The sequence below is a fragment of the Chroicocephalus ridibundus genome, chromosome 5 (genome assembly GCF_963924245.1).
Source record: "Chroicocephalus ridibundus chromosome 5, bChrRid1.1, whole genome shotgun sequence".
In the NCBI taxonomy this organism is placed as follows: Eukaryota; Metazoa; Chordata; class Aves; order Charadriiformes; family Laridae; genus Chroicocephalus; species Chroicocephalus ridibundus.
In genome coordinates this window covers 52,282,352-52,298,842 of record NC_086288.1, presented here as the reverse complement: position 1 = coordinate 52,298,842, position 16,491 = coordinate 52,282,352, and the positions used below count along the sequence as shown (strand labels likewise).

The window sequence follows — 16,491 nt, the reverse complement described above, 5'->3', positions numbered from 1 at the left end:
TAAGAGTCAACCACGTAACTCAAGTTGCCTTCAGCAGCAGTGTAGACTAGACTGAAGATAAATGCTAAAAACATGCTTCCCACTCCCATATTAAGGAAGATGTGTCTTTAACTGCAGCCATTAGATCTCAAAAATATAATTTATCTACACCCTCAGCTACTTACATCATTAAACAATGGCAACTAAATCAGGTATCTGACACAAAGTCTCAAAACTGTAATTGGTTTGAATCATTTACATCTGAAACACATACTGTTGCCCTCGACAAGCCTGATTCAACAGGCAGCAGCTTTCAAGAGCATGATGTGATTAGCTTATCCAAATGACCTGGCTCTTCTTTACAAAATCAACTGGAGGACACCTGGTGGTGAACATGTGCAAAGAAATCTCTCTCAAAGATACCTCAGCTGTAGCAAAACCAACAATGTTCAATAAAACTATTCTAAATATGTAAATTGCTTACCAGACTAGATGCAGTAACTTCACTATAGAGGAGTCCAAATGGTACAATGAGGAAGTGCTCCTGCTCAGAATTTACTCTGGCCTAAGGATAAAACAAGAGTAAAAGTTATTAAGAATATTTTATTAAAGCATACAAGAAGGCCCAAAATCATGAAAGTTACTTTCACTTCCCGAGTATGGAATGGGCAACTATGCCTGTAACATATGCAGTATGACTGTCATGCATGCTACCACAGCTGATCAACATACAGCACAGTTCATTAACTCATGTTGAACAAAACCAGATTGTAGATACGTGCCAGAGTCCTTCAAGATTAGTGGAAGGTAGTAAATCCTTAGATCCTGTGGCAATGACAACTAGACTACTGTGGCTAAAAGTAATCATATTGGGAGAAGGGGGCAGAAAAGTTAACTGGTTTTTTTTATTTGTTTGCTTTTATTTATTTATTTAGAAGAATGAGTTTATACTCCAACTGTACTTCTACCCTTATAAAACAGAAGATATGAAATAGAAGTGCATGAGAAAACACAAGAATTTGGCCCATGGATCTAAAACACCTTGATGCGAGAAGGGCTTCATCACTGATACAGGTGCCACGCGAGACATCTGTAAGCAATACAGCACACTTGTAGGTTTTGTACCAAGTACCCTGACCCCCACTTATGTTTTCGCTCTTTTGTGGAAATCACACAATCAGGAGTTTATAATGCAAAAATAATTCTGATTTCAAACTACTCATATCTTGGGATGCATCTGCTTGAAGTTTAGGTATCTCCCACTGGAGAATTAAAAGGCTTCAAATGTTTTACTGGACACATGAGACAACTCCCTATTTTGCTATTAGTCTATCCAGATTTTGTGGTTTGGTTTTGTTTTTAAATGTTTTAAAAATTGTATTTCCATTTCCCCAAGATGCAGCTACTTTATGCTCCCTCATGTCTTCTACTACTTGCAACACTAAAAAAAATATATACATATATATATACACACACACTTTGATATAGTTCTACTACAGGGGAAAAAAATAATTCTAAAATAAGTAGATGATCAGTCATCCAAAAGCTTCTAGTACAAGTCCAGCTTCCTTTACAACCAGCTGGTAACATGCTATAGCGTAAGAGCCTTAGACTGCACCAGTTAGTTCAAATTAACCTGTAATTTCATGAACCACCAAAATAGATCTCCATTACAGAAGTGTAAATGATCTAGAAATTCTTTTACTTACTTATGCAAGACAATAAGCCGATTATTATTCAAAATGCCCCAAAAGCTAATAAGAAAGCTCAAACATAAGGTAAACAAGCAGCAAGACTCAGAAACCACGTTACTTTAGGATAGATCCAATAAACAGTTCATGCCCTCAAAGCAAACCAAGACTTGGTGAACGATGTGTACCTTCTGTAAACCTGTAATCTCAAATTCTGCCTAACCCTGGAGGCATCCAAATTTACTCTACATTAATGTACTTGACATGAAAGCTCTTGATGCTCTGTTATTCTGCTTCTGCATCAGAACTGCACCAGTCTGAACAACTCCACACACAGCAGGTGTCAGTGATTGACAAGGATCCAAAAAGCAAAGATACTCCACCCAGCTCCCCGATATGCCCAGATTGGCATACGCTCTCATATTCTCACAGCTCCTTTGTCCTCTAACACGCAGGCTTATACCCCTCACAGAAGGCTGTTTTCTCTTCCTTAAGAAGCACACTAGCAGCTTTTAACTTTAATACAATCACCTAGTAATTAGAGCATCCACTCACAAAAATCCTGAAAACCTGAGGTCAAACTCCAGCTCTGCATGAAGTGGTGGTAGGCATTCACCACATTCCAAAGGAGTGCCTTACTACCACACTCCTACTTAAGGTATGGGTATACAGAACAAAGACAAGACTATTTTGTAAATGTGACAACCTTGTTCTAGATGAACTTCTGAAGGTAAATTATGTGTTAGTCACCTTTCAGAATGCTACTCAATGGAGGAGTTTGTAAAAGACAGGTGAACTACGACTTGTGATTGCCAGTGACAAACCATTAACCAAGAGCTTCCCAGTACCACTCTGCCCATCAAAACTGTCTAAAGTACTTTCAGAATCTCATACTCCAAGTGCTTTGACTGTCTTCCACCTCAGCTGGTATCACCATTATCTAATCTTCCTGTGCTCCCGCCCCACCAAAAGAAAGTAAACTTGAGGGATTCTACCCTAATCACACAAGCTTGCCTTAAACACTTCCCTAAGCATGCCGCTCTTCATCAAATTTACCCTTTTATCTAAAAGCAGAAACATTCCCAGGGCTGAACTTCATGTTGGAAAGCCATCTCCAAGCCCGCTTGCCTAGTAATCTTTTTACCACATTAATGTCCCTTTTACAAAATCAATTCTCCTGTCACGTATGAAAAATCAGGGGGTGGCAGAGTTGTTTACAAGAACCATTATGTTGGATACGTTCCCTTACTAAAAGAATCAAATGATCTAACCAGCATTGCCTTGATCCTATTGCCTACCCACATCATTTATCATCTTTATCAGTTCACAGATAATACACCTTGAAATCTCAACAAGCAGTAAAAATAAAATTATCATATTTCCTTCAGATTGCAACTAGAAGAACTGTAAATACATAAAGGACAATCTCTACTATGTAGAAAAAAAAAACAATTCAGCTCTGTTAGGAAAACAATTGACTGGGTTGCACACCACAGCTGTGACTTTACTCATACGACTCATGTTGATCACTCTTCTGGCATATAAAACCTCCTTGATTTGACTTCCTTGTCCTTATTTTTATGGATGCCAGTGATTACTTAGTCACAAGGAAAATTGTTGGCACACTGCATTAAGCTAAGTAGTTCGTTCATGTTCAGAAATACCATGGCTTCCTTTTCAAAAAGGTTGGTACCCTGAATTATAAAATTCAACTGAATGACTAATAAAAAGATATTTTAGTACTTAGCAAAAAAACTGAGACATGACCTTGCAGAATAATACATACATAGTTATTCAAAGCATTTAAGATACCAAAAGACAGAGTCTTTCAGGAAACTTAATTTCATTATAGGAACTTTCATGTACACTCTCTTAAGACTCTATTAAGGCTATGGTAGCTGACATCCAAGCTGTTCCAGTTCTTATTCTTGAGATGCAATGACAAATCTCTTCACTATTATACAGCTTTCAATACCACTTTGCTCCTCTTCCACACAAAGAGAAAATGACAGATGGGGGAGGGAAGCCATTCTCTTGTACGTTAAAACAATTGGTTCAGTTATCTCTTGATTCAATACTCACTGTTATATGATTGTAAATAAGCTGAGACCAGCCAAAGAGATCTGCTAATCTGTAGAAAGCCGCCAATTTACATCGTAACAACTTCTCCCCTTTCTCATAAGCAATCGAATCGGATCCTCTCAGATCATTCACCGGTGTCACCATGCCAAGACCTGAAAAGGAGAAACGGTAAAAAAACAGGAGGGGAGTTGTGTTCAACATCAGTTAATACTTAACAACATGCACTGCTATTATAGGGATTGTTCTTACTAGTTTATATCAACATATTAACCTAAGAAACTGATATCAAACTTTCATTACTATGATGTCATAATTTATATTACACAAATATAATGGCAGTCTCGGACAAGGTCATTTATCTTCAGTAGATTCAGCACTCGTTTCCTTCCTTAATATTCATTAATGCTAAGCTGACAGTCTGTTCCGTAGCAAATTTTTTTCTCCTCTCTCAAACTAATGATTGTCTGCAAAATACAACTTAACAGAAAAATGTAAACCCAAGTATTCCACTTTTTGAGATATATGATTTGGTATTCCTGAAAAGGAGAACTTCACATCTAAAAAGATGCACAAAAGTTCAATTAATTGGGAAAAAATTAAGTACAAGCTAGAGAGAGGAGAATTATGGTAAATAATTACAAATACTGTAGTTCTACAGTTACAGTGCAATTAAAAATGTGGTTAAAAGTAACTGTGATAAAGCAGAACCAGGCTGTTCTACAGTCTAAAGTATAAATTTATTTTGGAGCATAGGCAAGGATTTATGTTATCTGAACACAAAACCTGCGCATACATGCGTTTGCACATTTTGGGTTTTGCTTCCCTTCTTTGTTTTGCCTGCTGATGTTTCTTGTCTACAGCTTCACTTCACAGAATAAAGAAAAATAATTAGTTTCTAAAGAACTTCACTGTTACTAGACTACTAATAAGCATTTAATTTTCCTGCAGACAATCTACATGGTAAACATAAGCGATACTTAAACCTTTAAATTTTTTACCAGTGCTGACTTCTCAGGCTTCCTTTTCAATGAAGATACCATGCTTGAAATAGCTTTTGATATAAATTATATACATGAATCACATTGCATACTGCTGTGGCATTAAGAAACTAATCAATTCGTTTTATGTTTGCAATGTTCCTGTGAGCAGAACAGGATAGCATTTGAACTTCACAGCACTTTTCATTTTATTCACACTGTCTTCATTTCAAGCTTTTCAAAAAAGAGAATTCAACTATTATAAATTAAGGTGCACTCACTCATGTTTAATGCAGCCATTCCGCCTTGTGGTGCTGCAGGGTAGACATTTGGTACGTTTGTTGTCATGAAATCTGCAATCTGCTGTAAAGCCAATAAACCTGTTGGGTTCTTCCCCTTCTTAAACTGTTCCTGGATCATAGATTCCAGTTCTTCACAAAAAGCCTAGCAACAGGACATTGCATATTGTAAAGCATGTTCAAATAACTTCAACCTTTTCATAGACAGCTTCTTTTTAGCACTAAAATGGAAACATCCTATACCTATTCCGAAAACCAGTTCAGGGCAGAATTACTGCAGGCACACTGTTACTTGAAAATGTTGTTCTCTGGAGCTCCAATGATATGAGTCACTTTTTTTTTTTGTTTGTGAATGGAAATTCCAGTGTTCTCTCTTCAAGTAACATCAAAACTCAATGAACCTACTAATACGGATTTCTGAAAGAAGGAGCAGGACGTACAATCAACTTTAACACAAAACATGAAAGGAAAACTAGTAGAACCAGAAAAGAGAACAAAAATTATCAAGTGTGGCTCACAGGGAACTAACAGCCAAGGTGGCATTCAGGAACACAGGAAGGAACAGACATTGAATTTTTAAAATATGTTTAAACAAGGCGTTCACTTTTTTTCCGGGTTGTTTTTTTTCTTTTTTGTTTGGTTTGTTTTGGTTTTATCTTTGAAAGGAAGAAAACAAGATTTTTTACTATTGCTGATAGCTGCTGCTTTTGACAAGAACACTGGAATTTGTACTGAAAGAGGAGTATTCCAATCATTAAATGAACCTAAATTGGGTTGAGATTTCATGTGGAAATATTGTAAATATACCACTATATCCCTATTATTAATGAAGTCATGTCACGAAATGTTCCATATCTAAAGTCATCCGTCAGTTATTACAAAAGGAACAAATGTTATGAGAGAAATTTTGTTTTGTGTACTTTCCCCCTGAGGGAAACATCTTTAATATGAAATTTCAATCATTCATAGTTTATTGTTGTGCACCCTTTCAGAAGGAGATATATAAAAATATTTCATATGTCAGAATCATGCATGAAAAGTGAGCACAGGACAGACCTGCCTTGTATAAACTACTCTCAGAAGAGTTACTTAAATTGAGTGTTTAAATGAATATTAAATATATGAAACAAGTGAAAAAATGTGTGACCAGGACTACATGGACAATATGAAAAAATGTTGACAACTACAGAGAGAATTCTGAAAGCAAGACTGAGAAGCTGCTTCACGGCAATAAAAATTCAACCAGATAATGTGAGCAAAAATTAAGCTACAGTTAGGATACTTTACAAGAAAGGACACCAGAAAAAAGATCAAATGGATCTAAGATACCACAAATTTCTCCAAATGCACAGCAATATTAAATATAGAGGTATTAAATTTATCATTCAAAATTAGAGCATTTTCTTTTCTTACTGGGCTTTGAAGAATCATGGAGACTCTCTTCTTCTGTTCCATCATGTTAAAATCCTGGCGAAGATCAGGTGCCATATTCCTCTCTCTCAAATAATCTGGATTATTTTCATCAACCCGATCAAAATACCTCTCTTTATGAGGGGCTGTTGTTGGAGGTGGTGAAGTCACCACCCCCACACCAGAATCACCATTCATAGCACAGTTTTAAGGTACCTATGAAGAGGGGGCAGAGAAGAGGAATAAATCAATCAACCAAGGAGATAATTAAGAATGTCAAACACGTTTCTTGTCGCAAAGTAACAGTTCCAATCCATCTAAAATTGGCATGGCTTCCCAAACACAGAAACCATGTTTACGCAAGTGAATAGCAATATTTTAGAGGAGAAAAACAATTTTAAAATACAAGATTAGAAAAGTAGGCTAACATATATGCAAATTCAAATATGCTACATGCATACAGGCTACACAAAAGTAATACAAGAGTTCCCATTTAAACCACCTCCCATTCTTTAAGACGCCTACACAGCTTGATTTTCAGAAGGATGGAAGTCCTTCAAACCTTCTCACAGACAATGACAGAGAAGTTCAAGACACATGAGGTCTAAACTCGTTGGTTTGGGTGGGGTTTGGTTTTGGTTGTTTGTTTGGTTTTTTTTTTTTTTTTGCTTTTTTTGTTTTACTTAAAAAGTTAAAGCACGCATAAATGAAAAGAATATTACAGAAAACAGGGCATTACACATGTTCATGAATATGAAGAATCAACCCCACTAAAATACGTTCAGATAGTGAACACATTTCTGGAAACAAACTCAGAAATACTGACTCTACAACCTGAAGTGCGCTTTTCACGAATGTATTTATTTTAGGTTCATTCAACAACGTGCACATCACTACATTAGCATGTGGGTTTTGGAATCTGGAAAGCACACACAAAAACACAACTCCCACCCACTGGCCAGGGTTCATTTCAGTTTTATATGTCGTAATCAGCAACTGCATGTATCTACTAGAGAGGCTGAAAACACAGCTGGTATTGCTCATACGTACATCCTTCTTTCACTCACAAGAATGCCTTTGAGTATCATTATCCCAGTTTTCTGGGCACAATATTATATCCAAAATCCTTTTTGAGATTTTTTAGAAGCCTTCCACTGACAAGCAACTAGTTCAATAAAGCCATCCTTGCAACACCTTGAGAATCAAACTTCTAATTCCTGATCATCTGCCATATCAAATTAAAATTAAGCTTTTTCAGAAAAGATTTATTTTCTTTGCATATTGCATGATTAAACAAAATGTCACTAACACAAACTGCACTGCACTGAACTGTAATAAGAATATTCAGCTCTGAATGGCTCACTAGTTCAACAGACTGCAATCAGTTACATTATACACAAAATATGCAAGGTTGAAATCCCTTGCCATTATGACATTTAGCAACTCTACTAAGAAAATGACCCTAGAAAAGCTAGTAGGTCTTTTCCTGGAGGTGGAAGAATAGATAAAGAGAATAAAGTAGCAGAATCTAGCTCAGTAAGGCGAAACAGATTAATTTCAATAAATAATGATTTAGATTCAGGGTTCACATCATAAGGAGAACCCCGATTTAAATAGTCAGTTTCAATATGCATCTTCAGTTTTGCAAGGATTAGTACCATTAAAATCTGCCGATATTATCAAATCATTCCATTCTTTTTGCTATGTAGTAGGAAAGATTGTATGTATCTTCATTTAAGTAATGATTAATCTTCTACATGTTATAATTAGTAATATTTGATATTTGTCTCTATTCTTTTACTATTTTTAGATTTTTCTTAGTGACTCATCTTAAACTGTACTACCTTGTGGATTTTAATTTGATTAGGAATTCACTTGCATATTTATTATCTAAAACCACCTCAGATGTGGATCCACACAGAAAAGGCAAGTTTACATAAATTATTTTGAAATGCAGATTAGGTTAAAATCATTGCAGTGAAGAAAATTATCTGCTTCAAGACTTCAGAATTAGCAGATCTCATCCTCTTTAATTCTTACTATTAGAAAACAAGTTTCAAAACTCAACTGGTTTCTCATTTCAAAATGAAGAAGTCACTGAACTGAACACAAGTAAAAGAAAAGCATTTTCCTTGACTCTGCAGATGAGGATACTACTATCAAAATCTATGTTAGCACTTAAAACACTTGAGTTTCAGATGCTCAGAGATTTCCACCCAGTGAGTTGCTAAATAAACACACAGAGACATCTCTGCACTGTTTAAATTATTTCATTTTAAACCAATCAGTTTAGGCTTTAAAAGTCACAGTTGGATTTTTTCTTTTTTTCCTCCTTTTCTTTAAAGTAAGCACTTATATACATCTGTATTATTATAACTTCTTTTAATTACCACCTTTCTTCCACCCAGGAAGAAATACAGGGTATTACAGTGAGAAGAAGTAATGCTTTTATCCATGTGGAAAACCTTTTAAGGTATTAAACTTAGAAAGTTTTAAGCAAATGAAGTCATAGCATCTGTCTCCTTTGGCAGCTTCAGATCCCTAACGCGCACCCTCCAAGCTCTCTTCCTCATCACAACCTCCAGCCTGCACTATCCGTCACTTCATACCCCAAAAATGGTTTTGAAGGCCACAACCCCTCTTCTGAGCTCTATTAGCTATCCTGATGCCTCTACATCCAGGTTTTTATTGAAAAATGACAGTTTGCAGGTCTAAACATATGGCTTACTCTCTTAGAATAATAGTTCACTTGGCTCACTCGAAGTCTGAACTTCACCACCCTCTGCTTATCACAAGGAATCAGAGAGCTTAGAAACTGCGCAATGGCAAGCCCACAAATAAAGACAAACCGAATCACTCAAGTAGTTTCAAATTTATAGTGCACTCTGTTGAGTATAACGTGTATTTACTTCAAAGCAAACCATGGGAAAACTATCAAATTCACACTTACCACTACCAGCAGCAGAGAACAATGGCCTGCTCCTGCCTGCTGAGGCATTCAACTTCCAGAATATATTTAACTATAATGTTGCATCTTGTGTATATGTGCATGTGCAGCCTTAAAGAAAAGTGTATACACATCTACAAAAATAATTTTGCATGTAATTATTTATACTAATTCCATCTTACTTTCAGAATACCAAAAGCTATTTCTAAATGAGTTATATACTTAATTATTTCTCTTCACTGTTTCTTACTCGCACTGGAAAGAAGCTGGTCCTTAACAGCCTGCACAGACAACATTACAAAGGAATCACAATGTCTTGCCAAAGTTGTATTAGTCCTTTACCCAAGTACAAGATGGCATTCAAGAAGGTCCTGGGAAGCTATTACTGCAGTGGCAATAATTTCTCAGGAAATCCAGTGTTTAACATTAAGTGATCGTTTTATATCTAAGGTTAAATATCAGTTTCATAGCTCAGTTTTGTAGACACCTAAAATTAATGGCATTCCCTTCCGAAGATCTAGTAAATTAACTGTTTTAATGTAATAGTAATTGTTTATTTTAATGACTCTCAACTACTGATGATATGGGTATTGATTTTTGAATTAGAAACAGATGTGTTTGACAACATTTTGCACAAGCCATTGAAATTTATTTATGAGTTTCCTCAGAAGACCTTTTGGGAATAAGACATGAACTCTCCAATAAGAGCTTCAGTAATATGGAAACCAATAAATAAATAAAAGGAATCTGAACTGTTAAACTGAACACACTCTGAGGAACGGCCAATGGTTCTATAAACAGGAAAATCACACCAAAAAATCACAACAGGCTGCCCAGACAGTAAAAAAAGAAAAAATTAAGACCGTCTTCACACCCACAACTCTTCAGTACAGACAGTTCCTTTCTGATGTAGTGTACTACAGCCCCCAAGATGAACTGTAATGTCAAAGGACTTTTTGCCATGATAAGGGTTTTTATACAAGAGCCTGTTCTAACACAACTGTGCCAGAAAAAGCCACACCCTTAACTGAAAAAGTCGTGGCTGGAAAATGTAAGTGCATGAAAAGCCCTTCTGGCGGAAGCTGCTATTTTCAAATATAAAGAGACAGTCAAAGGGGACAGCATATAATACGGGTGAAGGGGGGCCGGACATAAAATCCAAATCACACCTTACAGTAACTGAAGCAATTAGATCCATTATTCTAATACATATGTACATATAAACACTAGAAATTTCAATAAACCACCACATCAAATGAGAACCACCAAGCCAACTCACAGCATATTGTACTTATCACAGGGCATGTTTATGTGTATGCAAATACTACAAACAGATTGTTCATGAAATGTATGTTTTGTCAGGAAACCAGCTTTATGAAATTTATAGCACATTTACAGATACTGAGCATTGTTTTAAAAAAAATCTGAAATTAGTATTAATATTTCAGGTTACTTTTATCTTTCAAAATCCCCTTTCTCCCCATCCGCTTGTAACCCAAGAGAGTTTCATCACAGAATTCACCTACGAGGAAGCGGCATTACAGAGTTCACTTTAAACAAAAGAAGAAAGTTATAGAACGGGAATGCCATAATATTGTTCATGTTAACATCCAGAAAGAAGAAAAAAAAATAATCTCAATTTTTAAACAGCCTATGTTCCTTAGTACTCAATCTGGAAAGTTGATGATGCAAATACAGTCAAATTTAAACAGGTAAAATAGTGAATAATACCCAAAAAGAAACTACAATAACTTAAGGGCACATAAAAAACCATCTTTAAATCTAAAAAAAAAAAAAAAAAAGAAAATAATTTAAAAAAAACATTGAATATGGGCTGGAATCTCATTGTAGTTAACAAACACATTTAAAAATTAAATATTAAACTAATTTCAATGTCTGGAAGTTGGGACAGATCTACATACTTATGCCTTTGGTAGTTTATAGGTTCAGTATTTTTCACCTGAATTAATATTATGGGAATTTTGAGATGATGTAAAATGCCTCACACGTACACAAGCAGGGACCAGCTAACTGCATTTCTTAGAGGAAACTAATTTTTGCAGTCACTTCAAGGTTGGTTTCGTTTTGTTTTGTAATAACTTGTAACAGATTATTTTTCGTTCCTCCACACCCAGAGGAAATTGGTTTTACTAAGGCTGCAGTCGACGGGATTTGACCTAATCTAAAGGCTCACTGCCACCAAAGGACTGAGCACACCTCTTCACACCAATGCAGCTTTAAGTCTGATGAGGCCAATTCAGAATAAAAATACACTCTGAGAAGCAGGAAGGAGGTTGTGTCAAGAAGACAAGTGAACCTACAAGACTTAGAAAAAATTTAAAATACACTGCCAACTTTAAGACAGCACATGCAAAAAACCCAAACCCAAATTTATTTATTTTTTTTAATTTTAGGAGAGGGTTATCTGATCAAAACCTTACAAAAATCAAGTCATTTCAGTGAGGAAAAAAAAACCAAACCAAAACAAAAAACCTGCCCTCTTCCTGGTAGCTTACAATTTCTCTGTACAAAATAACATGCAAGCAAAACATCTGTATGGGACCTTGTGTCAAATTTGTGAAGTAAATGAGCAGTGCATTTCTCAACTGTCGATACAATCCCAGTCCCTAGCAACAAAGATCAAGGTTATCCATTTCCAGAACATATAGCTTCTGAGACCAATTTTGAAAGCAATATAGTAATTTGCTTTGTATCCACTTTTTCCTGACAGTTCTTTCAAAAAGTTATCTTCTCTCACACCAGAACTCTGCCACTAGTTCTAACAGACGTGAAAACAGTTTTGACAAGAAGTTACTGGAGAAGGGATAAGGGGCTAGCAAAACAAATTAAAATAACTTGTTTTCTTTACTGTTGTGCATTCAGCAATCTTTGAGGACTAAAAGTTACCTAAAAGGCTTGTGCAAGTGACAAGTCGGGCAGTGTGCTGGCAGAGGGAGGGAAGGGACTATGTCAGATGCAAACAGAAAAGGACAGGGAAAGAACAGAGAAAAAAACGAGTGATTTTATGGCCCCGGGAAGAGCATCAGGGGGACTGTGGAAAGCTACAGAGCTGAAATTACTGCATGGGGAAGTCATGAGGTGAGAAGAGGGAGGAAGAGGAAGGGAAAGGGCTGGGCAGCACTGAGGTGGTGCAGCACTGCAGGCATCAAGAAACCCAAGAGCTAACTGAGCTATTGCAAACAGACTAAGTTTGCGTGAAAACTGAGTTAGTGGGGAGATTGCAAGGAAGAAGAACATCCATCTACAGAAAATAAGGTTTCATTATCACTTTGCATCCGTACCAAAAAAGAAGTTTATACATTTGTACTCTTACCACTTCACTCAATATTCTGGTACTTTCTGTATTTTTTCCAATTTTCCTTTACTTTAAATAACGTTTGCCAAACTTGCTCCTTAAAAAATATATCAATATAACTTTGTAATAGGGAAATTATTTATGATTTGCACTACAATTTCCATCATTTTCACTGAGAACATTTTGGCACCAATGACACTGGATTTGTTCTTGCCATTTCAAATGTTTCCTAGTGAACTTTTAAAAGGAAAAGCTGGCACTATCTTAGGAAGTCTAAGAACAAAGAAAGTAAAGTATGACTGTACTACTTACTAGACAACATACTTAACATCACGAACAATTATATTCTTTTTTAGCAAATGTTCCTAGCTCACGCATCTTCAAAATTTCCTTCGCTCTTTGTTTTCAAACAGGAAGAGACTATTTCATGAACAAGAACAGTTATTTATCTGAATACAGGCACCATCATCTTGCTTAATAACAGAGGTAGTGCGAGTTAAATATTGGACTCAAAATATAGAGAAACCAAACAAAGAGTTTATCTGACCAAAAAGCATTGCATTTATATCTGTAATATCATGCCTTGGTATTTAAGACAGTAGTTCAACAAACAAACCACATTAGGGAACAAGGAAAAGAAAAAAAAATTAGACTAAATCACAAAAACTTCCTTGAAACCCATCTACTCTTTCCGCAATTATTTCCTATTTTCACCTTCTCTAAAACACTGGAGTCAAGCCTAGCACAGTGGGCTGTGAGGAATCACAAGGTTACATTACAGAAATGGCAAAAATTCATTTGGGCAAACTTGAGGCCTCAAACTGTACAAAACAATGAACATTTATATCAGTTTTTAATACACAGTATTACTTGTCTACTGAAGGTCATCAACACTTCCTATCATATTATTTACAATACTCACATTAAATAAATCTCTTAAAATGGTTAAAAGCAAAGAATAAAGCTAGAAACCTGCTTCAAATTAGACCTAAAATTCCAACTACTTATGAACGGCAAGAACCTATGTAACAGAACTGCCAGAACAGCAGTTGCTGTAGGCCTTTTAATAAAAAACAAACCCCAAAAAAACAATACCCCCCAAAAAACCAGCTTGGAAAGTATGTACTTTAAGAAACAAAACTTCAAGTACTTTTGGTAACCTGCTGCTCTGTTAAGAGAACATTTAAGAACCACAGGTAGAGCATGGAGATAACTGTGTCAGGTTGCAAAACAAAGTAATTGTTGTCTAGCTTTACCAAAGCCAAATGAAGCAGGTGATTGTGGAAAGCCAGCATGGATTTACCAAAGGCAAATCATGCCAGACTAACCCAATCACCTTCTACAACAAAATATATTTTCTGTCAAGATGGGGAAAACAGTGGATGTTGTTTACCTGGACTTCAGCAAAGCATTTGACATCGTTTCCCACAGCCTTCTCCTGGGCAAACTGGAGAGACAGATCAGATGGGTGGTCTGTGAGATGGGCAGGAGGCTGGCTCCCAGGCTGCACTCAGAGATCAATGGTTTTTACTCAGGCTGGCAGCCTGCCACAAGTGTGGTCCCCCCAGGGATCCATACTGGGCCCCACACTGTTCAACATAACCATAAATGAACTGGGCGATAGGACTGAGAGCACAATGACCAAGTTTGCTGATGACATCAAACTAGGTGGTGAGGTGGACACAGACCAGGGCAGGCTGGAACAGTGAGCTAGCAAGAACAGTATGGAGTTTAACAGAGATAAGTGCAAGGTCCTGCATCTGGGATGACACAACCAAAGAGACCAGTGCAGGCTGGGATCCGTGTGGGTGGGGAGCAGCCTTGCTGAAAGGGACCGGGGGTTATAGTGGACAACAAGCTGCACAGGAGTCAGCAGTGCACCAGTGCAGCAATCAAAGCTGGTTTGCATCCTGGGTTGCATCCACAAGAGCACTACTAGCAGAGATAAGAGATATGATCATCCCACTTTACCCAGCACTTGTCAGGCCACACCTGGACGGCTGTATCCAGTTCTGGTCTCCACAATTCAAAAAAGACATAGACAGACTTCCAAAGAAAGGCCACGAAGATGATCAAACGCTGTAGAACCTGCTCTATTAGGAAAGGCTGAAGGAGTTAAGTCCTTTGTCCCTAGACAAGAGAAGACTCGGAGGGACCTCATCACAGTTTTCCAGTACTTAAAGGGTGACTACAAAGAGGACAGAGTCTCTCTCTTTACAAGGAGACACATGGAGAGGACAAGGGGCAACAGGTACAAGTTGCACCACAAGAGGTTTCATCTTGATATATGAAAGAAATTTTTTTAGACTGAGAACAATCAATCACTGGAACAACTTCCCCAGGGACGTGATGGAGTTCCCATCAATTGGAATTTTTCAAGACACGACTGTCAAGAGCATTAGATAATCTCATCTAGGCCCTATTTCCCACAACACATTGGCCTGGATGATCTTTGGAGATCCCTTCCAGATTGGGCTGTTCTATGTAGCATAAACACGTCTAAAATTTAAGTCAGAATTTAGCTGAGCAGATTCAGCTGGAATAGTGTTCAAATACAGCTGTCTAAATTCTGCAGAAGTTTCAATATATATGGCTCAGAATACATAATTCAGTCCTTGCAAACAGAAGGAGAAGCCAGCATTAAAACCACACTAGAAGCCAAGATGCAGAAAGGTAACTTCCTTCCTTTTAATAAACTATTTGGAAGACCAAAAGTATCAAACTTTCAGAAACAGTAATCATTCACCTCCCCTACCCTGACCTGGAAAAGCACTGTATCCCAGAGATCAGACTCCACAGGAAGCTGGGAATGACGCACAAGGAGGAACAAGGTAGCACACTGTACTATTCCTCCCCTCAGCAACTGGCACTGGCCACACTGGAAGGCACGGTTGCAGTCTATGTTCACCACTGGTACCATTTTAAAGCTAAACCCTCTCTTTTATTAATTTATTAATTCATGTTAGAAAGATCAAGTTTCCAGCAAACAGCTCATTCCAATCAAATTAAAACCAGGAAGAAATCCCAATCTAAAAATGGGACCAGGAATAAAATCAAAAAGGAATGACTCTTGAAACCGTTAACTCATATCTCCTATTGACGAGCTCCCTGGTTTCCTCCCAGTCCTAGCCTTTTATCTGCCCTTTACCTCTCTAGATCATTTCCAGTTTTCATGCTAAGCAGTTTACACTACAAACAACACAACGGCCATTTCTAGCTTCCAAGAATTTGCTATAGACTAACAGTTTCAAACCAATTTATCAACATGAAGATTACCTTGCTTTCACTTCAACTCAGTAACTTAATCTATTTGTTACTTTCGCTTCTCACATAGCATTTCTGGAAATATTCAGGGCATAAATTAATGGAAGATTAAGGACAGCAATGGCAGAAATCGTAATATAAGATGTCACACTGTTCATATAACAGAAAGAAACTCTCTACATAAGTATCTTAAACCACAGACACCTTAAGCTTTTCTTCTGAAACTAAGAGCCTCACAAATGTATCAGAAAACTTGCACGCAGATGAGAAATCAGGAACTTCACCGGTAACTTTTGCATTTCTCCAGGCAAAATGTGAAAGTATGAATTCTGCAAACTATCATACATTTTTCCTCTTACCAGAGGAGCACCAATGGTCACAGGTGGTAACAGCAGTGGAGACATTTTTCCTTTTCACTACTTTGGTGGCTATTAGCCCCAAAACCAACTCCTTACAGTTCAGTGAAAAACATGGGCTTCAGTGTTATGGTTCACAGCAGTATCATGATTTTCATATAAATTTATTT

General features: G+C 37.0%; 1 protein-coding gene across 14 annotated transcripts in view; it reads right to left on the bottom strand.

The window, feature by feature from the left end:
• The window catches only part of ADD1 (adducin 1), a 63,616-nt gene that overhangs the window by 25,734 nt on the left and 21,391 nt on the right, over positions 1–16,491 (bottom strand). For all 14 annotated transcript variants that reach the window (XM_063337176.1, XM_063337177.1, XM_063337186.1 and 11 more), the window contains 4 exons: positions 6,442–6,654; positions 5,011–5,173; positions 3,753–3,904; positions 464–544 (listed from right to left, as the gene is read on the bottom strand). In XM_063337176.1, the coding sequence (XP_063193246.1) occupies positions 464–544; positions 3,753–3,904; positions 5,011–5,173; positions 6,442–6,636 (591 nt within the window). In that variant the 5' untranslated portion in view covers positions 6,637–6,654. The remainder of the gene's footprint in view (positions 1–463; positions 545–3,752; positions 3,905–5,010; positions 5,174–6,441; positions 6,655–16,491) is intronic.